Source organism: Pogona vitticeps, chromosome 1 (genome assembly GCF_051106095.1).
Source record: "Pogona vitticeps strain Pit_001003342236 chromosome 1, PviZW2.1, whole genome shotgun sequence".
NCBI lineage: Eukaryota > Metazoa > Chordata > Lepidosauria > Squamata > Agamidae > Pogona > Pogona vitticeps.
In genome coordinates this window covers 12,539,720-12,563,353 of record NC_135783.1, presented here as the reverse complement: position 1 = coordinate 12,563,353, position 23,634 = coordinate 12,539,720, and the positions used below count along the sequence as shown (strand labels likewise).

Below are 23,634 nucleotides of genomic sequence, written 5' to 3'. Positions count from 1 at the left end.
GAATCTTTGTTCTGATGCAACAAGACAGCAAAGTCTGACACAGCAGGGTGTCACATTCCTATTAGAAGTTGTGATGCCCCTCTATGCACAGGGATTAAGTGATTAGTTCCACCTGATTCCCCTATCATGCCCAACCACCCCCTTTTGGCAAGTGGAGAAAAGGCTATCTGTATCCAGTGGTGCCTCGCTTTACGATTGCTACGCATTATGACAAATCCGCTTTACGACGATCTTTTTGCAATCGCAATTGCGATTGCAAAACGATGGTCTAAATGGGGAAATTTCGCTTTGCAATGATCAGTTCCCTGCTTCGGGAACCGATTCTTCGCAAAACGATTGTTTTTAAACAGCTGATCGGCGGTTTCAAAATGGCCGCCGGGTAACTAAAATGGCTCCCCGCTGTGCTATACAGGCAGTGAAAATGGCTGTCGTATGGAAGATCTTCGCTGGACAGTGAGTTTGTATCCCATGGGTTTCAATTGGGTTTTTATTTTCACTTTACGATGTTTTCGCTTAACATCGATTTTCCTGGAACGGATTATCGCCGTTAAGCGAGGCACCACTGTATATATTTTATCTGTTTGCTTGTTTTATTTATATGCCACCTTTCTCCTGGTATGGGCACCCAAAGCAGCTCACAATATTAAGAACAGAGCTTAAAACAAAGTAAGTTAAATATTTTAAAAAATTAAACTATAGCAAATTAAATCACAAATGAATAATTAAAAGCAAGAGAACATTACAAACTATCTGACTCAAGAAGGCATTCAGGGATTCGATCACGACTGTTAAAGCCTGCCTGAAGAGATGGGTCTTCAGCTGTCAGCAGAAGGATAAAAGGGAGGGGGTCAGTCTGATCTCCCGAGAAAGAACACTCCATAACCTGGGAGTTGCCACAGAGAAGTCTCTTTCCTGTGTCACCACAGCATGCATGAATAGAACTCAATATAAGGAGTAGAGAAAACATGCACAAAGCAAACTCAGGAATCTGTATTCTTTCAGTCTATTCAAGAATTTAAAAGTTAAAAGCCCAAATTCACTTAAACACAAGCAGCTTCAACTGCTGATTACCACAGCAAAGCTTCATGAATATGCATGATAAACCACTTCCATATAAACCAAAAGGAAACCCCCTATCCCCAGGGTAGGGCTCTCTTATTACCTAAACTCTGCTTAAGCAAGTTTTAAAAACTGTTCAAAATACTTACGGTCTACAGTTTTTCACGAGAGTTTTCAAAACGCTTTCTACAGAGCTAAACAGAGGGAAGAGGAAAAACAGTTAGATAAATTACACCAGCCTGTTTCAAACAAAGCGCATTATGACAAGTAGACAATTGTGCAAAACTCTGAGATGATATTGATGCAATTAGACACCATCTGTGTACATGCAGCAGTTAATCTTCCCTTGTGATACAATCCTACTTACAAGGATTACAACTGATTCCCTCAATTCCTGACTTTGCTCTTTACTTCTCCTTGAGCACCTCCTGCCAAACATAACCACTTCTTTCATTACATCCTTCAGTAAGCCATTGAGATCAGTGCATCCGATTTTGAAAGAAAGAAGGGTTGGAAAGTGACACAATGGTCCACAAAGCTCTGAGATAAAGTAAATTGACTAAAAGGTATTCCTACAGGTATTCCTAACAGACATGAGAACTGTGCCAAAAAAACCCTGTTCTTTAACTGCAATAAATATTGATTTGACAGAAGCACGTCTTTAATGGGCAAGGCACACAAGCAGAACAATGGCCTCACTCCAAACACTCAGAGGGAACACCAGGGTCACTTTCAGTCCAATTTGCACACTGGAAAATGACAGCAATCTGATAAACAGATTGGGGGTTTTGGGGTTTGCACTGATGTTCAGTGTTCCTGTTCCTACCTAATGCACAACTAACAGGCAATGTGGCGATGTGAATTGGGGAGATGCTCTCTTTCTCACAGCAGTTTTAATGCATAATTCCACTGAGCTCTGTCTTGTTCTTTACACTTCCTAACAACCTACCCCCCCCAAAAAATGGACAAACCATCTAGACATCTGTGATGTGCTATGATGACATGATACTTAGCTCTATTCTTCCTTTTCATCTGTTCAGACATGGTATGAATGTCATGAACATATACTTGTAATCAATTGTAGGGAAAATGACAACTATTAAACCAAAAATTAAGGTAGGTCTTTGAGTTGGGGAAACCGAGTCCTTTGAGAATGTTTTTAGATCTTTATCGATGGGCACGGAAATGGCATCAGTAACTCAAAGCATCTTCCTGAGCATTTCTCAGTGTGCCAGCTACACAAATCTCTTCATTAAGGAAGAACTTGCCATAGTGATTCAGATGCTTAAAAGACTGAGGTTAGACTCTTGTAATGCTTTAAACATAGATCTACCTTTTGAATCCAACTGATTCAAAATGCCTCTAATGTCATACACAAATAAGAACTGTTCCACTAATGACAGTACACCAATATTAGAAGAAAACACACATTTTTGCCTGCCATGTTTCCATCCAATCCTGAAAAGTTGTTATCAACTTTTAAAGCAGGGGAAGGCAAGCCCAGAGGTCCAAAGGACCCAGAGGCTCATTTCTAGACCTATTGTGGCCATACCTACTCCCATGATCCCTCACTCTAATTTTTTTTCTGTGCTTTTAAACTGAAAAAACCTCTAACCCTCTCCAGTGACAAAACAGTTCTTCCTTTAAAAAAAATTAAACAGTTTGGGGGATGTGGGACTCCAGAGATGCTGCAGCCCTTCAAAACAAGACAACATCACCTTTTATTTCCCATGTGGAGCACAAAGAGAAACGTTCAGGTCCCCAAATCTTAAGCATGGGTGGGGTGCATTTGGTTCCTTGGGGACATAAGCAGCCCATGGCCACATGTTGTCAACCCAGCTTAAAAATCATAACGTTTGGGGTTAAGATATTTTAAGGGCTGCCTTCTCCTTTATAGTAATATGATCATTTTAGAATTGCAGAGCTGGAAGGGACCCTATGGATCACTGAGTCCCAGCACCTGTCAGGGAGGCACAGTGGGGAATCGAACTTCAAAACTCTGGCTCTGCTGCTAGATACCTAAACCACTGAGCTATCCAGCAGTTCTTATTCACTGCAATAATCAAGGAAGGCTCTGGCCCTGCCTTCAGAATTGAGATTCAGGATGATGAGTGGGGGCTCCTCCACTGTAGTCTCATACCAGTTGAATGCCCCTCCTAAAATAAAGAGAAACAGTTTCTGGCTTAATTCAAAAGCAATTACAATTTTATTTTTTTTCTTTCCTTATGATTAATGAGTACTACTGTAGTTGCTGATGCTCTGCTTTCAATGTATTATGCTTGACTATGACATTCACACATAATGGTGGCGCTGTGGGCTAAACCGCAGAAGCCTGTGCTGCAGGGTCAGAAGACCAGCAGTCGTAAGATCGAATCCACGCGACGGAGTGAACTCCCGTCGTTTTTGTCCCAGCTCTTCCCAACCTAGCAGTTCGAAAGCATGTAAATGTGAGTAGATAAATAGGTACCACCTCGGTGGGAAGGTAAAACGCACTCCCTAGTCACGCTGGCCACGTGACAACGGAAATTGTCTTTGAACAAGCGCTGGCTCTACGGCATGAAAAACGGGATGAGCAGCACCCCTTAGAGTCTGATACGACTGGACTAAAAATGTCCTTTACCTTTACTATGACAGTTAGGTTTTTTGTTTTTAAAAATTGTATGACTATACAAAAATACTGTTGAATTGATTTTTAACAGCTTTATGTAAAACACCTTGGTTGAATTATATAAAGACAGTTTAGAAATACTGAATGAATGGACGAATTAATAAATAAATAAATAGTAAAACCATTTATTTATTTATTTATTTATTTATTTATTTATTTATTTATTTATTTATTTATTTGATTTTTACCCCGCCCCTCTAGACCATGTCTACTCGGGGCGGCTTTTAACCACCTTTTAACCACCTTTTCTGACATTATCAATTGATTCACTCCTCTAAAATTTATGGCCAGGATATTAATATATTCAGCTTCCATCCAATAATCATTATAAACATACACTTTTATTTTTAAAATGTATTTTAGCCCTAAATAACACCTGTGAATAAAACTTCTTGTTGTTTAGTCATTAAGTCGTGTCCGACTCTTAGTGACCCCATGGACCAGAGCACGCCAGGCCCTCCTTTCTCCCACTGCCTCCTGGAGTTGGGTCAAATTCATGTTGGTAGCTTCGATGACACTGTCCAACCATCTCATCCTCTGTCATCCCCTTCTCCTCTTGCTGTCACACCTTCCTAACATCAGGTGTTTTTCCAAGGACTCTTTTCTTCTCATGATATGGCCAAAGTACTGGAGCCGCAGATTCAGGATCTGTCCTTCAAGTGAGCACTCAGGGTTGATTTTCTTAAGAATGGATAGGTTTGTTCTCCTTGCAATCCAGGAGACTCTCAAGAGTCTCTTCCAGCACCACAATTCAAAAGCATCAATTCTTTTGTGGTCAGCCTTCTTTATGGTCCAGCTCTTACTTCCATACATCACTCTGTGGACCTTTGTCAGCAAGGTGATATCTCGACTTTTTAAGATGCTGTCTAGGTTTGTCATCGCTTTCCTCCCAAGAAGCAGGCGTCTTTTAATTTCGTGGCTGTTGTCACCATCTGCAGTGATCATGGAGCCCAAGAAAGTAAAATCTGTCACTGCCTCCATATCTTCCCCTTCTATTTCCCAGGGGGTGATGAGACCAGTAACCATGATCTTAGTTTTTTTATATATTGACTTTCAGACCATTTTTGGCGCTCTCCTCTTTCACCTTCATTAAGAGGTTCTTTAATTTCTTCTCACTTTCTGCCATTAGAGTGCTATCATCTGCATATCTGAGGTTGTTGATATTTCTTCCGGCAATCTATTCATCCAGTCCTGACTTTCGCATGATGTATTCTGCATATAAGTTAAATAAGCAGGGAGACAATATACAGCCTTGTTGTACTCCTTTCCCAATTTTGAACCAATCATTTGTTCCACATCCAGTTCTAACTGTCACTTCCTGTCCCATATATAGATTTCTCAAGAGATAGATAAGGTGGTCAGGCAGTCCTATTTATTTAAGAACTTGTCATAGTTTGCTATGGTCCACACAGTCAAAGGCTTCTGTGTTGTCAATGAAGCAGAAGTAGATGTTTATCGTCTGAACTGAATTCGCCCGTTCCCGTCCATTTTAGTTCACTGACCCCCAGGATGTCAATGTTTATTCTTGCCATCTCCTGTTTGACCACATCCAGCTTACCAAAGTTCATAGATCTTACATTCCAGGTTCCTATGCAGTATTTTTCTATGCAGCATCGGGCTTTCCTGTCACTTCCAGGCACGTCTGCAGCTAAGCATCCTTTCGGCTTTGGCCCAACCACTTCATTAGCTCTGGAGCTACTTGTCCTTGTCCTCTGCTCATCCTCAGTAGCATGCTGGACGCCTGCCGACCCGAGGCGCTCATCTTCCAGCATCATATCGTTTAGCCTTTTGTTTCTGTTCATGGAGTTTTCTTGGCAGGGATACTGGAGTGACTTGCCAGTTCCTGCTCCAGGTGGATCGCGTTTAGTCAGAACTCTCCACAATGACCTGTCCATCTTGGGTGTCCCTGCGCAGCACTGCCCATAGCTTCTCTGAGTTACTCAAGCCCCTTCGCCACGACAAGGCAGTGATCCATTAATTTTCATTCATGCCTCTTATTCATTATAGTGAATAATACTATACATACACAAATATGAAAAGTAAATGCAAGCAACATAATTTTAATTTTTATTGCCATTAATGTAATTTCAGATTTATACTGCAGGGCACATGTATTGGTGAAGCCTCTGGCAATGAATGACTTGAAATATTCATCTGCTCAGAATAGCAAGCCATTTCTAGTCCAGCTGATTTCAGCAAGGTGAAAAACCATCATTAGAGTGCAGATAAAACTTCGCTGGAGTAACAATTTATAAAGAGAAAATACATTGTCTGTGTTGAGGAAACTACGAGATAAAGCAAAAAGACTCACAGAAGGCTATAAATCTATAAAGGTTTACAAACTTTAGCTAGCTTTGTTGTTCTACAAAAAAACTTTTTAACAACAAGAACCACCGCCAGCATTCAAGCGGCAGTCTTCTCCTTGATGTTATGCTACATCTTTGAAACACAGCAGTGGAAAAAAAATCTCTTGCTCCTCTCTTAGCTCTACACTTGGGGCTGGAGCTGCTAGAACAGAAAACTACTCCCTAACTCTCAAGAGCTAGACTCAAGGACGAGGACAGAGATTGGCTCTGGTCTTGTGTTGGGCCCAGTTTGAGAATCATGCCCATGTACTTTTAACTTCCCTTCTACAGCTCCAAGTCAAGAAGCCGGAGAGGGCCACAGTCAGAATGGCATCTACCTGTTTTGATAGGCAGAGAAAGCTTTTAATATTCTGTTTATGTCAGCCATCCTGGGTCCTTTTTTTTAAAGGAGAAAAGTGGAGTAAAATATGTTTTTTTAAAAAAATTAAATTATTAATATCTGAATCAGGATAGCATGGCTTCCAATCCACCTGAATTACGGAGAAAGAGAGATTATCAAGCATTAGGCATTAGCAACAGCTGAATAAGAAGAATCTGACAAAGGGGTGGGTGAACAATAAAGCTTGAGGGAAAAAGGCAAATGGGACTGAGTCAAGGCAAACTGACGGGGAGGCAATGAAAAAATGTCACTAAGTAGCTCTGTTTCATTGAAGAAGGGTGTTGAAGCTTACAGCAAAACAGCAGCTTGGCAGCTATCTTACTGAAAATACAGAAAATGGAAAGGGGGAAAAGATGTTCTTTGGAGACTACTTAATTAAGACAGGAATTAAAATGCAAAAGCAGTGGGAAAAGTTGTAAACCTGAATAAGCAAGGAATGGAATAAGCAATGTTGAAAACAGAAGGAGTGAAGGATGGAAGACAGCTGACACAAAACTGAAAGTAAAGCCGGGGAAGAAGAGGAAGATGTATGGTATAGACAGATGAGCAAGGGAAGTTTTAAGAGTTCTTAAATGAGTACCAACGAAATGTCTTTGAAATGTGAACTGCTTGTAGATTTACTCAATCCTTCAAGGCCTAATTTCTTCCACTACAATGAAAAACATAGGCATATACAGTATAACATAATAAAATAATACCAGTTTACACTGAACAACTTTACTCTTTACTTTTTGTTTTTAATATTAATCCTGGTACAGTATATGAAGACAAAGGGCAACGACACACTATATGTTTTGCCTTACAATTCTCACTGGTCCCACAGAACAATGCCAGTCACACGGTGATAGAACCCTTTGCCCTAATGATGCAACCCAAAGGACAGGGTGGTGAGTGAAAAACAGGAAAAGGCATTAACCTAACTGTTCAGTAAGAGTGCCACACCTGGGATGGAAAGACATAGGAGGTATACTTAACAATCACTTAAGGGATCAGTAAGCTACACAAATGATATTCCACTTCAAAATCGCATACTCCTCTTTAAGGAAAGGTCTATAAAGCAAAATTGCAGAAACACATACTGCCTCTCCCAGCGTAAAGAATAAAAATTCACTTAACTCCCCACATTTCTTGTTTTTTGCTCTGAACACCAAGGTCTCAAGAACGTGCAACAGCTAGTGGCATTTTAAACACATAGCTGGCACAACAGAAATTCTCACATCACCTACTCTTGTGCATTTCAGTCCACTGTACCCATATGGCTACAAACACATTGATCTAAGGAAAGAGAAAAGAGCTTGGGTCACCCACAACAGCTGCTCATTCCTCGTCTGTCACACAGCACTGAAGGGGAGGAATTCTGCTTCCTCTCATTCTTCCATAATTAAACATACCAGTGGGGATAATTTTAAGTTTATGAAAATCAAATTCTATAAGCGCTATTCATATCAGTCTATTAAAGCATGGTCAACAGACTTCTGCAAACCTTAAATCATATTTATTAAAGAACAAATTACTCTCCTCCATAAGAGTTGAAGTAGGGTGTGGGGCAAATACCACTAAGTATTCACAGGATTCACCGTTACTCCATTAATGTTCTTTGAAGTGTGTGCTTCAATAACCATACCTTTACGCTGATACAAACAAAAACATTGTAAAGTATCGGTAATATTGCTTAGGGGAGCTGCAATTCATCAAGGAGACACAGTATCAGATTTTACTAAGAAAATGCTGAAAAATGATAGGTCAGTCAGGAGGAAATACTTTCGAAATTCAAGCTGATTACTTGCATTTCTGAGAAGGCTACAAGACTAAAGTGGAAGAAGTGATTGGCTATATGATGTACAACTAATTAATATATTTGATAGTGGCAAGCTATTAGTCTCTGAGATTCTCTGATGAATAAATGCATTATCTTAGGTATTTTTTAAACTGTATTCATTCATGTTTATACATGATTAAAGAATGAAGAAACTACACCGTTATTTCTGGGGATAACTGTGTTAATACAACGAAACAGGCAGCATTTTGTGGCACTTGAAGAAGTGCCGTTTCCATGGGCTAAAGTCAACTTTTTTGGACGCCAGGTTAGAGATGAAGGATTCACCTAAGCTAATACTGTGGCCGTGTACCACCATATAGGAGTACGAGTATATACAAAAGCAACCTTTTGCCTAAAAAGCCTTGATTATGAACCTGAGAAAAGGTAAGCTGACACAATGGTTGAGTCACAGGTTCAGTGGAAGGCCATGCCTCCTTTGGCCCACAAAATGGAAGTATTTATCACTGAAAATAACTAATTATTTACAAAAATTCATTAGAAAACATAAGTGCTAAACATATTATCATGTACAACTAAAAAATTCCAATAATTTATAACCTAGTGAGCTAAGAGACGAAGATATATCCAGAAAAGTCTCCCTTTTGTCATAAACTCATGAGGGACAAAGTCATGAAGAAAGGATTAACTACTAACCTATGATAATCAAACCTCCTTATTCAGAGGCATATGCTCTGAATAGTCGCTTGCGAGTATAGAGTGAGGTTTACTGCCTTCAAACCCCACCTGGAAGCTTACTAAACAGATCTGGATGCTGCACAGAACCTTGATCTATTCCAGTGGAGCGTCTCTTCTTGTGATGAAAACAACACAGGCCTGAATCTGTCTAAAGCTCTGGTGAGTATAAAGCTCTATTTGCACAGTGACATGGGATACTTCTGCAAGGTCTTATTACATGTGTTTTGGATGCTCATATAGACCCCCTTCCCAAACCCAAGTCACAGAACCTTCTTTAGCAATGGCAAATTTAGAGTCTAGAATTCTAAATACACTTACTAGGGAATAAACCCTATTGACCATAGTGATACTTACTATAGTACACATCACTGCACTATACATCTCAAATCAAAGGTTATTTTAAAAATGTACTATCTTCCTTAGCTTTCTCCTCAACCACTCTCCACCACTCTCCAGAGAAAGTTAAATTCATGCATTTATAAAGCTTTGTGCAAATTATATCTAATAACTAAAGCATTGCTTTCATATAATACATTTATGGGTTAACAGACACTAGCACATAACTGTATTTTTCAGCCACTTCACACATGTTTTCCCACAAGGAGTTTTAAATACAGTGCGACATTCCCATAAACAGTGGTGTAATGTTAACATTGGTTGGTTTGGTTCTTGTTCAGTCTTATATGCAGAAAAGTTATGTATATGTGACAAGTGTTATAGCTTAACAGACCATGCAAGAAGATAACACATTGGCCAGAGCTAGACAAAAACAATAAATTCATCCTTACCACCTATGTAAAACATTAAGCACAAATGTTTTAGGTGAAGACAAGCCTGGTCGACAAGAACTGAATGTAAAGAAGAAATATTTTAAGACAAAACACAGATAAAAGGAAACTGCAGAAATTAATCAAAAGAAACAAAAATTCAAATGATCTCATTTGTATTTATTGTCTTTTAAATTTATCCTTGTTCATCCCCCAAAGGGGACCACAGCGAAATAGATAATGTAAACAATGTTGCCATAACACCATGACAGAAAAGGTCGCACTGCACTATTTTAAGATCTAGTTTAGACAGCCTTTAAAAAGTAACACTTTGCTTTGAGACTTTCTCCCTCTCAGGACTGACCCCAACCTCTAAACTTGAGCAACACTTTTACCTACAGCATTTTGAAAATGGCCTGTCCTGAAGCAATATTTGGTTACAACTCACAGAACCTGACTCAGCCTCATATACCCAATATGGTATATGACTCAGGCTTGATAAAAACCAGATCTGCTGCCCTGCAGACACATACACACATAGAAAAGAATACCTTGTAACAGTGTGAAATACTGCATGCAAATCTGCTCTTGAGAGTCTAGAAGACCCTCTGCATGCATAAAAGATCTGAGTGTATCTCAACCTGCTGTATGGACTGAAACATACAAGACTTAGAGGGAATTGGCATAATTCAGAAGGAGATGTATTTATCTATCAGATGTCCAAGATTCAACTACTCTCCTTAAAAGAACACAGATAGCAAGGTGGGTAAATTTACTTGCCTTGCATTAGCTCCATGACTACTTAACTAGAGATACTACATAGTGAACGATGGAGGTTCTGAGACTAAATTCCATCCTCTACCACTGGGCTATGGCTCCATCAGTATGATTTAAAGCTGGAATTTTCCTTACATGGCTAGATACAACTTACTCTCAACAATAATGCCAGGTTAATAGTGAGGGATATTTTCTAGCCCAAGGACCAAATTGCCTCCAGAGGAACATGTTAAGGGCCACTTGCCAGGAGTGGATGGGGCTATGCCCAAACGTGAACAGGGCCACTCCACTGCTAGCATGTCCCTCTCAATAATACAGAAGTTCAGAGCCTAGACATTCATAAGTTCTCCCTACCATACAGCTCTCTTTAACAAGCTTTTCTAAGGTCCTGCCTGCAGTGAATTTTAAGAAGCCATTTTAAAACTTTGTGAGAAGTTGGAAAGGGGTTAGGGATGATTTGCTGGACTGCGGGAGAAGGGCTGAATGACACCAGTTATCCTCAAATGCCCTCATGCTGTCCAGGGATTTTTACGGTCTTCCTTAGAAGAGGTGAGGAGACACTGGGAAATCTGCTATCACTGATCAGAGATAATATCTATTTTTGGGGGGAAGAAGGTTGCATCCTAAAGAGATATCAGCACTCCAGATATAGTCCCCCACAGATTGTAACAGGCCCATGAGCTGAAGGTTCCTTATTCCTAACCCAGCTCAAAACTTTCTGTTCCAATTGTTGGCAGCTCTCTAGGACCTGAGGCCTTGCAACTGTTGACATTTTCCTCTGTAAGCAGAATGGACTGAAATGTCATGACACAGGAAAAGCACTACATGAAGCAACGTCTCTTCATGTTTAAGTGTATTCAGGTTTGACACATCCATCCATTCAGATCTCGTCAGTCAATGTAAAAAAAAACAGGAACTAAGGGATGGTAACGTTCGAGATTGATTTTATATGAGCAGCCCTATCTCCTCCCCACTTTTATCCCATTTGAAGACAACCTGAATGCCAGCATACACCTTTTTTCCACTACCTGCAAATGTTTTAGCTGCAGCTTAGAAGTATCAAATAATTTAACACTAGTTAGATTATTACTCTAATAAAAAATTATCTTATTTGTGAACCAGAGGAAGTAGGCATAGACAGTAGGATAGAAGAATACTCATTGATAATGAAAAAGAAATTAGAAACATAGAATCATAGAATAAGGAAGCTGGAAGGGGCCTATAAGATCTAAATCTTGTTCTCTTCAATTCAGATGACTAAAGAAAACAAGTTACAGTATTTGATAAGCAAGACAGAGTTAGTAAATATTAGCAATCTGAAGACAAAGTAACTTTTTTTTAAATACAGTGGTGCCTCACACAACGATGTTAATTGGTTCCAAAAAAATCAACGTTGTGTGAAACATCGTTCTGTGAAACACCATTTCCCATAGGAATGCATTGAAAACAGGTTAATCCGTTCCAATTGGAACAGATTGCCGTCCTTAGCGAAAATCCCCATAGGAAACATCGTTGAGTGAAACAATGTTTCCTCCATTCAAATGTATTGAAGCCGACTCAATGCATTTGAATGGCATTCCGATGTCTCTTTTCCCTCATTTAAAAGTGCCTTAAACTGTTTGAAACCTGTTTTAAATGCTTGGCATCGATAGTCCAGCTTGTGAAACATATGCAAACTTAATTTGGTGTTGTTCTGAGTCATCGTTAATTTTTGGTGATTTTTTGTTTTCTCCATTGAAAGCCATTAGACAGACCATTCAATGGCTTTCAATAGAGAAAACAAAAAATCACCAAAAATTAACGAAGACTCAGAACAACACCAAATTAAGTTTGCATAGGGTTCAGGAGGTGGGCTAACGATTGCAAGCATTTAAAACAGGCTTCAAACAGTTTAAGACACTTTTACAGGAGCGAAAAGGGGCATCGGAAAGAGCTCTTTGATCTCCGTTTCCCTTTTAAAGCTCTTTCCGATGCCCCTTTTCACTCCTGTAAAAGTGTCTTAAACTGTTTGAAGCCTGTTTTAAATGCTTGCAATCGTTAGCCCACCTCCTGAACCCTATGCAAACTTAATTTGGTGTTGTTCTGAGTCTTCGTTAATTTTTGGTGATTTTTTTGTTTTCTCTCTCATTGACATGTATTGGAGGGACAGTTCAATAGAGTTCAATGAGGGAAAAACAAAAAATCACCAAAAATTAACGAAGACTCAGAACAACACCAAATTACATTTGCATAGGGTTCAGGAGGTGGGCTAACGATTGCAAGCATTTAAAACAGGTTTCATACAGTTTAAGGCACTTTTAAATGAGGGAAAAGAGACATCGTTGTGTGAAAATCGCCCATAGGAAACATCATTGTGTGAGGCGGTAAATTTATCAGAAAAAGCCATTGTTGTGTGAATTCATCGTTGTGTGAGGCACCCGTTGTGCGAGGCACCACTGTAATGTAAATTTTCAAGCATAAAGCAGTTAAATTCCTATAAAATATCACTGTGCAGATTGATCTTACAAATTAATTTCAACTTAAATTTTATCTCACTTTACTCTGGAAATCAAAGCAACATTTCTACTAGTATCTCACAGATTAGAAAGGTTAACATATTTCATTTAACGTTAAAATCCTAACCAAAAAAAGTCTTACTTTGGAAACCAGTTTAATCCAAGGTGTTCTGTTTTAGAATACAATATCCGCTCCAGCATTTCATAAAGTGGCCTCCACGGTAATTCTAAGTCATCCCTTGAAAGAAGTTCTTTTTTCCTGAATTAAAAATAATAATAATATTATTTACTGCTCATACTCTATCATATCATTCAAACCCATAAACAGCATGGCAGAAGATCTGATCCCGTTTCTGCCTCTTCTTTTGTGCAGATTCCTAACAGTCATTGACTTTACAGGAAACATCTCTCAGGATTTTGCACACCAGATTAAAGCAACTTTTCCAAATGGTGGTTAGATGCCGATGTAAGGCTACATCGTAATGATAACCACAGGACTATGCAAGATCCCTTCTTAATTAAGTTTGGAAAATAAATTTGAACAAAGTTTGCAAATTCTAGTTAAATGGGAATGCAATTATGATTATGTCCACCATCATCACTATATCCATGCTGACAGAATGTTTAACCACATCTAACAAGGGAAGGGAAGGCAAATCCATGTGCTAAAAGGGTGGGAGAGGAACAATACTACAGCCCACTCCTATCATTTATAATCTGGTATAATTTCATTCACATCACACCTTTCTACTGAAAAAAGCAGTATATGGAGTTCTGATGCCTGACACAATAAAAAAACTGATCAAATAATATGACAATTAAAATCCACACTAAAACCAATTAAACAACATAGTAATTAATCAATAAACTTCAAGGCAGTTTAAAATGCCTGATTGTAATGCAGGAATTTTGAAGACAGGATCTTCATGATCTTCCTAAACAGTACAATTAAACCCTGATCAAGATGTGAATTTCGTTGTATGGGTATACTGTGTATATACTTACAATGACAATAAATTATTATTATTATTATTATTATTATTATTATTATTATTATTATTATTATTATTATTATTATTATTATTATTATTAAAAATTTTAAAAACTGGGGGTTTAAATGATTTAAGTAAAAACATTGATTTTTTTAAATTTAAACTGTGATTTAATCCAATTGGATTTTAAAAAAATCATTTTTATCCATCCTGCCTGTGATCACCACTCTGAAGGCCTAATGTTACACTAGAACTGGCCCTTGCAGATTTGCTGGTAAGTACCCTAATTCTGCTCTCTTAAATGTAGTTCTCAAACTTCTTTATTTTACAGCCCTCAGAAATGTATTTTTCAATGTACTCATGTTTAATCTGGCAAGTCAGTCTGTGGTGACTGTGCTGCCTGGGGGATTCTGCAAGTTGTGTCCCCCACCAAAAAAAAAAATCTTTTGCAAACTCTGGCAGAGGCCAGCCTCGGCTCTAGATGGATTTGAAGCAGCAAAACTGCAGCTATTGGAAGAAGCTCCAGCCCTTGAACAAGCTTGGGAGAAAGGGATGGGATGTTAATTCCTGCAGGCCTGCTAAACTGTTGCTGCTCCTGAGCAAAGCCCAGCATGATGTCAGACCTCAACCAAGATCAATGAACGTGCAGAACCAGCCAACTTTGAAGCTATACCTCCAGTACTAAAATGATTTTTCCTCAAGTTATTTTTTCGCAGAATATAAATAACATTTATTACATCACAGCAACATACAGAGCAACTTACTTCAATAGGTTTATCAAAAGTCGTGCAAAACCTTGCATCATGCTGATCTCCAGCTTTGGAATAGTAACAAGCTCATACAGGAGCTTAACAAAAAGGACGTGATCTTCTTTACTAAATTTCCTCCCATAGAGTCGAAGATATCTATAGGGGGGGAAAACAAAGGCACATTTAAAATACATTTTTGATAACTCTTGTTCAGCAGCCAGTTCTTTAGTGCAATGCAAAGGAACACAAAAACATGAACATCCTTCAAGAGCCATCCTGTCTGGCCTTGGGCAAGCTGCACAGCCCTAGGGCACCCTCCAGAAAAAGGGAATGATAAACCACTTCTAAGTATTCTCTCCCTGGGAAACCCTGAAAAGTGAGAATTGACTTGATGGCACATTATTATTATTATTATTTTAAGGTAAACATACACACGCAGAGACAGCGAGAGAGCAGAAAGCCAAAGCAGCAGGAAACAACAAAAAGCATCATATTCAACCCAACTCAAAAGGTGTGGGAAACAAAAAAAATCTCAAAAAACATGCTGGAAATACATCAGATGTTGTAGCAGATGAGTCTCCTTGGGTATCACCGTAGCAAAGACTCTTTCTCCATTTCCATCTACCAGACTAACACAGGAAAGGACAGAGAAAAGCCTTAGGTGATTATTAATATAGTGCTCCACAAGCTGACAGAAAACCCTTATGTTCAGCCTTAATGAGCATGTTCTGCCAAAGGAGGAGGGCTGCTACAGTAGTGTGAAATGTTAAATATTTTTACGGTGTAAAAATTGGTAGTGTGAAATGTTAAATACTTTTACAATGTAAAAAAATATATCTCGAATTGTCTAACATCTACCTTAAAAGACATACACATTTCAAGTTGCAAACTACCATTTCTGATAAGGCTGAGAGAGAACTTGTGCCTTAACAAAAGATAACCATAGGCCCTGATCTGATATTACTCACTAGAGAAATTTCAACCTACTGATGTTTGAGCATTCCCCCTCATCCTCCTTTTTTTTCAGCAGAAAGTAAAGAAACCAAATGATAAAATAATTATTTGAAAGTAGGATTCTAGGATCAACCCTCAGCTGAAACGAAAGTCACTAATAAAGAAAGTTTCCATGTTAGAAAAATATGATACATTTGGGTTCTCCTATTAACTTTCATATCATCTGTAAAGCAGAAGAAAAGTAATAGTAGTTGGGCACACAGACTCAAGCTGCTTTTTCACCCTAGAAAAATGCCTGCCCACGTGATCAGATTGTAGGGTACTCTACTGATTGCAAGCTAATATTTAGTGATAAATCTACTACCATGGTTCACAAAGTAGAAGAGAAAGCATTAAAGGAAATGCCATAGCATTCTATCAGCCTTCTTATCAAGTAGCCTCTCTCTGGTATGCATGTACAGCAGTAATCCCAAGGAGAAATATTTAAAAGTATACAGCACTGAAGAAATAATGTAAATTTCAGAAAACATGCTTCAGAGTAATTTCTACAACAAAAGAAAACCAGCCAATAGAGAAATGCATTGAAAGGTAATTATGTGTTTCCCACTACCACACATTCATCAGATATAGTCAGCTAAATTATAACAGCTTTATCAGGACAGCAGCATCACGCTGTCACACAGATGACAGAACAACTGCATCTAAAACGACATTAGGTGGTAATGTGTGCCATCATACAGAACAATGACATTTTTAGCAAAACAGTATGGTATACAAATGTGAAAGTGAAATGATAGCAACCAAGAGTTAAGCAGTAATGCTACTGATTAGAGATGGGGGTATTCATATATGAATATCCCTACACAAGTGTTGTTAATGAGGGTCCAGCTCCATGGGGCTGGACAGTCCACTCACCAATCCACCACAGATGCAGACGGTGCGATTCTACGAATCGCTCCGCAGTGCACAATCCACATGCCAGTCCCGGCAGGAGGCGGGAGGACAAGCCTCACTGCAAGGTCAGAGAGGCGAGCGGATCACACGCTGCAGAGTCATTCGTAGAATCGCGCTGTCCGCATCCATGGCGGATCGGTGAGTGGACCGTCCAGCCTCATGGGGCTGGACCCTCGTTAACACCACCTGTGCAAGGGTATTCATATTTGTATACAAATACCACCATCTCAACTACTGATTCAAAATGGAGAACTGAAATGGTCTCTCCAGCATAGATTGTTACATGATATGAATTGGCAGCTTCTAGAGTCTGAAGGCTACACATACTCCCCTTGACCTGGGAAGACAACATCTGCTTCTATATCCTACTACCCCTAATTTATTTAAAATAAGTTTTTTTAAAAAGTTATTAATCACTCCCTCCCTCCCTTCCTTACTACTCTCTTTCAAGTCTCCTAGTAGCAATTTTTTAATTGCAAAAAAATGTATGGGTTCTGGAGTTTTAGAGCTCTTAAAGGGTATTTTTGTGCTAATTTTTTTTAAAAAATGGGGTTGGGGAAGCTTGGAGGTCCCTTATGAAAGCTGTTATGAAACTCAGTTTAAAAGTTGTTGAAACTTTGAGACATTTTCAAAGCTTAAAGGACTGAAGACTATGACAGTTCCACAGAAAATTGTAACAGGATGGCTCTGTTCCATAATTATGTATAATACCTTAAAAACCTGCTTCTGTGAATTTTTATTGTTCTTTTTTAAAAAGACTTCAGCAAAATAGGGTAAGTTCTGCATGACCAGCAATTAAGCTGCATGATTAGTTGCATAACCAGCCCTGCATGTGAGATCCAATACTTCATAAAATTAAAGCATCTTTCTTTACACTACAAACTTTAAAGACATTGAAATTATAGATCCTACTACTAGAAAGCCAAATGTTTGCATATTACACCATTTGTATTAAGCACACCATTTCTGTATCCCTAATGATGTTTTGTTCTGATCCAGTAGGCTGTTCTCATGTTCATTAAGTTCTAATCAGCAAGATGTTATGCTTTGTTTTTATACATTTTGTACATTCCTGCTAATATTACATCACAACAAAAATGGTTATTTAAGAAACTTGTAATATAATATTAGTTTATCCTCAGATCAGTTTCTAGAAATTATGCCTCCTTAGAGAACAGAACCTCCTACTTTTTTTAATTTTCAAAAACTCTGAAGCAACAAAGGCTCTAAATCTCTTCTGTTTGTACATTACAACAGTGATTTGGAGACAACAGAGGCTGACACTGCTATTTTCCAAACAGCTAACATTCTTCAGCCACAATTTTAGACATCAGCAGTTTTCATTCAGGGACTGAGAGAGAGGCATATGGCTTGGTCATAGTTCCACCAGTGCTGAACAGTTTACAAGATTCTAACATAGAATTAACTTTGTAATGATCAACAATTATTTTACTCACGAAAGCGTCTATAGGATTAAACATCAGCAAGTGAAAGAGACTAAACTGTAACCATGCCATTTCATTATCATCATCATAACCCGCTGTCAAGTCAATTCTGATTTATGGCAACCCTTTTCAGGGACTTCCAAGCAGAAAATGCACAAAAGTTGTTTACCATTTCTTTCTTTTGGGAGCACCCTGGGATTCTGCAGCTTGCCCAAGGTTACACAGGCTGGCTGCATTTGCAAGAGTCACGGTGGGGAATCAAACTTCCAACCTCTGGCTCTGCAGCCAGATACCTAAACCACTAAGCTATCCAGCCAGGCTTACCATGCCATTTACTCTACAAAATTTTCTATAGGAAAGCTTTACACATTTTGATTCCTCTGAGCTCAGCAATAACCTTCAGGTGTTTATGAGGATTAATTTTTTTTCCAAAACTGCTGGAGAAGCCAGGTGTTTTGGAATGCGTTTCAGCATTGTCTCCAACTTTTCAAGTGCCAACTTAATGCTGAAAGCAACACCTTCGTAATAAGATTTCTCACTTAGCTGATGGTTCCTCAGTATCCAACATGTTGATATGATGTTATTACACAGGAGATGCAATTCAGCAGCAGCCCTCCAGCTGCTCTTTCCCTTGAGGGCTTTTACAGGGAATAAGCCATGTGCTCTTCCGCTGGAGCGCAAAAGAGGAGTGTCAGTGTTCAGGTATGTTGCTGAATTACTGTTACCTCAAGGCAGAGTTATTACTTGCTCATTTCACACCAAAGGTTAAATTAGAGGAACAAGTTTGAGTAGTTTTCAAGCGCAATTTCAACATTTCTCAAGTGTGATGTTTAACTTTGATCTGATTCCCTTACATATACGTTTTTCTTCTTTTTATTTTAAAGCACGCTCTCACCTTAAGTTGTTACAAATTGCCTATAATAAGAAAAAATTCTTTCTGTAATAACAAAAATCTCTCTGAAGTTATTTTGCAAAAGCAAAAGACTAACATATTAGACAGCATATCTATCATAATTTCTATCTTTATGGCATGATGACACCTTGGACAGCAAAGACTGAGCAATGAAAAAGTAAATACATGAATATATAAAATAAATAAAACAAATACCTCCCTACCTAGCTATTTCCTTACACAGGAAATTGAGATGAATACAACATGGAAACATATCAGCCACACAGTTTGACTATTCATTACTTCTAACTAAGGCCTGCATGACAGCTGAAGTACAACCACAACTCATTTCAAAAGGTTAATACTGCAATCTTCTGAAGTCACATATTCTGACAGGATTACAACATAACTGCTATTAGAATGAAAACAGGTCTCACTGTAAACAGGGAGTCTGGAAACTAAACAGTGTCACCCTACTATCACACAAGTTCAGAATGTCTTGTAAGGCAGCTATGCGAATCATTTTATGCTGACCAGTGTAATTCTACCTCAGAATCTTTCTTGGTAAACAAAGTAATATATGAGAACATAAGGACTTACAGAATATTAAACTCTACTCCAAGACGTCCAAGCTTCCCATTTTGAATTATGCTTGAACAATTATTGGGCACACTTTTTAATATGACAATTTTTCAAAATTCATCACAGATAAATGCAAACAAAAAGCAAAGTTAGAACACAAGGAGGCATGAAACACTGCTGTTCTCTCAGTGCATCTTTTGCCATAACTAGGAATAACAGAGCTTGGAGCTATCTATCTCAATTTTGGCCCAAAGTATGAAGCTAATAGAACCATATCAGTTATGGGTTTCAATGGTTGCCCCACCTTACTCTACCCAACTTCCCAAACTGCTACTAGAATGCCATCACAAAAGAACAACTTGTAAAAAGCTGTCTCTAGGTATTTGAAAAAAAACTATTCGACAATCATATGATTCAGTTCTACTTCATCTTCTATGAAAGTGATGGAATTATCAATGATCTTAATGATCCTTTATAAATCACATGACATTCACTAAAAACCAGCAAGATTAGACTATGAATAAAGATAAGGAAACATCATTAGAGTGAAAGAACAGTGTGTGGGAGGTGACACACTGAAGGATGTTACAACAGAAATTTGTTAAGCATTTCTATGGATCTACTTATATCAGAAATTCCTCAAACATGTTTTGTAAATCATTTTGACTTCCAAAAAAGATAATATAACTCTTCGAACTAAACTGAAATCAGGAGACAACACATGAACTATGCTGGATGAAAGTGAAGAAATATCTAGTCCAGCATTCTGCTCACACACTGTCTGGACACAAATCTACGAGAAGCCCACAAGCAAGGCATAAGTACAGCAGGATCTCCCACTTTGTGGACCTCAGCAACAGAGGCACAGTCCGTCTATCAGTAGATAAGAGGTGCATATAGGCAGAAGCAGGCTTGATTGTTAGTGACCTAAACTAAAGGGGGAAAATAGGTCTAATCTCACTGTACAGTGGACCCTCTACTTACAGAATTAATCCGTATTGGAACGGTGGCTGCAAGTCGAAAAGTCTGTAGGTCGAATCTCCATTGACCTACAATGCATTGAAAACCGATTAATCCCATAACTGGCAATTTTATTCTATTTTTGTTCCATTTTGGTTTTTTTCTAGTCTGTAAGTCGATTCTCCATCTGCAAGTCGAATCTAAATTTTGCGGCCAGAGAAGTCTGTAACTTGAAAAGTCTGTAAGTCGAGCCGTCTGTAAGTCGAGGGTCCACTGTATTGTATTCCCAAGCACATTTTGTTTCTCCCTAAGGCTTATGAAATTCGTTCCTCTAAGGCAGTGTTTTCCAACCTTGGGTCGCCAGATGTTCCTACACTAAAACTCCCAGAAGCCTTCACTACTCACTATCTGTGCTAGCCAGGATTTCTGAGAACTGCAGTCCAAGATCATATGGGGACTTAAGATTGGGAAGCACTGCTAAGGGACAAGGTACTGTTACTCTTCAGTACACTTGCAATAAAGGGGCAACCTGCCCTATTCTCATGCCACTGTGCAGTCCAAACCTCATAGAAAATATGCACGGGAATGCAAGCAAGATGAATGCCCCAACAGTACACACTGCTTATTAGAAAGACAGAATGTTGATTAATAATTTATATTGCAGACATAGGGCTAGAAGAAACATACAACTTGCCCTTATGAGGAAATCTTTTTCTAGGAAGCAGAGAGCTTTGTAAAGCTCTTGGTCTTCTTCAGCAATAATGTGTACAATTAAATAATTAGAACTAGGTCATGTGAAACTGGAAAGAACAACTTGTTATCACTAGAGAACATGCAACCACACTGCGTTTCTTTCACTTTAAAAAAAGTAAATCTACCGTATTTTTCGCACCATAAGACGCACTTTTTTCCCACAAAACAGGGGGGTGGAAAGTCTGTGTGTCTTATGGAGCGAAGAAAACAGATTATGTTTTCCTGTTTTCTTCTGTTAAAAAATTGGTGCGTCTTATGGAAAGGTGCGTCTTATGGAGCGAAAAATACGGGTAAGTAACCATGTCATTAGCTGTCTATATTACTACTATATACGAGCAGCACACTTTTTGTCACTAGTAAAGCAGGAGGGCTAGAATGATTTTCTTACTTATGCTGCTGTCAAGCTTAACACAGCACAAAAACCATTCAAGTGTAGTCTATCATTTCTCTTAGCATTACAGTTTAAAGTTTTAGTACCATCCACAGTAACAAAAATGCCAGCAGCTCATAGGCCTCATTCTTATCCCTCCTCACCAAGTAGTTGATAATACCTCAGAGGTGAATAGTTAAATATTGGAAGGGGGCTTGTTGTGCATCTATAACTTTATTAAAAGAATATTAAAATTGTTATAATCTAGGTCAGATACCGTGTCTTCTAGTAGCAATCAAAGTTAAAGCTAAGTGGGTGTGAAGTGCCTGGATGGGAGAATGCTGACAGCATTCTCTAAGCTGCCCTGAACTTTCTAAAAGGAAGTAGCCAAAAGTATAACAAAGAGAAAACTGGGTAAAGAAAACAGTTGAAACATAAGGAATGAACATAAACCAGAACATAGTTTGTTCAAACATCTGCTGACAGCAGCAAGTGAAAACTCTTGGCAGGAATGAGCAGTACAAGATTAAACACTACATGTTCCTCCTGGTTAGGCTTTATCATATGTAAGTGAAATACAGCACCTGTTTTGCAGTCAGAAGCACTGCCATTTCATAATCATGTTTCGAAAGTCATGGGCATATTCACAGTTTCTGAAGTTAGGGAACAAAACCTGTACGCTAGTCTTGGCAACAAAGACTCGTCAACTATTTTTAGGAGTAATGTGCTATGTATGATTTACCAGATGCATAACTAGAAAGTTCATGGAATGACCTCCATCATTAAAGCTAACAAAATATTTCTCTTCCCTAAGTCACGATGTGAGACTCAGCAGACCTGAAAGATGACACTTCCCAAACACAACCCCACAACAACAGGTTCCAAGAAAAGGTCTTCAAAGGCACACACTCTTGTTCAAAGACCTCCCTCCAAACTAAAGCTGAACTCACAACTACTTAAAAGCACAATCCATCCCCTGTGTATTGTGTCACTTATATAAATAGTGCCAGACAAAGCCCTGGAGAAGCTGGAGTAATATAGGCAGCAGCAAACAATGACAGACATGTGGCACAGAACTAAGTTGCTGCATATAAAAGGAGTAGCACCAGCTAGTTATTCCTTGGCCCAGGAAAGTCAGGAATCTTGACAGCACTAGACATTTCCCTAATTAGATTCCATATGCCATCTTACCTCATGTGCCAAATCGGGAACAAAGTGCTTTTCCTGAAATGCATGGGCCTTCTATTAGCTAAGTCTGATGTACACAGAATCTTGTTACCTAGAATTATCTTCTCTACCAGGAACTATGGGTAGGGAAAGAAGTTGATGTGATTTTGTATTCATCACTCATGTTAAAAATACTGACATTCTCTGTGTGGACAACAAATCAAGGTGAATGCTGATTTATACCACAAGCTGTCTTGAGTAATCAAAGCAAACCCAGCTGAGCAGATCTACCAGAGAGAAGATGAAAACAACTTTCTAGCCATCACTGGCAGAAGAGTACCAGCATTTTCCAGGCTAAGCCACCTAGGCAGCTCCCTTCTTCTCCGCTTGTTCAAATGATTCCCTTCATCTAAAGACACTTACCTGGAGACTCCCATGAAGTCTTTTAAATACATATAAGGTTTAACTGTTTCATCGTTTTAAGGTGTTCTTATATGCTCAAACAGTAGACAGGTTAAAATCCAAACATCTGCACACAAACTGTTTCCCACTGATTGTAATGGACATTGAATGCAGTACTGTATCTGTATATCTGATCTTTAATATATTGGAGCTTTAATATACCATACCAAATCCAACTATCCTCATCCACAAGGATAGTTTTCTTTGTTTGGAATTTCATCCATTATTTCATTTTTTCCAATATGCCTGACAAAGTGGATGTGTGTCCATGAAAGCTTACTTTAAATATAATAGTCTTTAAGATGCCACATGTTTCTGTCATTTGTTT

The 23,634-nt window shown here is 38.6% G+C and overlaps 1 protein-coding gene across 4 annotated transcripts in view; it reads right to left on the bottom strand.

The window, feature by feature from the left end:
* The window catches only part of PSME4 (proteasome activator subunit 4), a 106,731-nt gene that overhangs the window by 81,728 nt on the left and 1,369 nt on the right, over nt 1-23,634 (bottom strand). For 3 of the 4 annotated variants that reach the window (XM_020809917.3, XM_020809918.3, XM_072987540.2), the window contains exons 2-5: nt 14,783-14,923; nt 13,169-13,285; nt 9,776-9,835; nt 1,209-1,253 (exon numbers count right to left, since the gene is read on the bottom strand). In XM_020809917.3, the coding sequence (XP_020665576.3) occupies nt 1,209-1,253; nt 9,776-9,835; nt 13,169-13,285; nt 14,783-14,923 (363 nt within the window). The remainder of the gene's footprint in view (nt 1-1,208; nt 1,254-9,775; nt 9,836-13,168; nt 13,286-14,782; nt 14,924-23,634) is intronic. The other variant, XM_020809919.3, reaches the window with a different exon arrangement.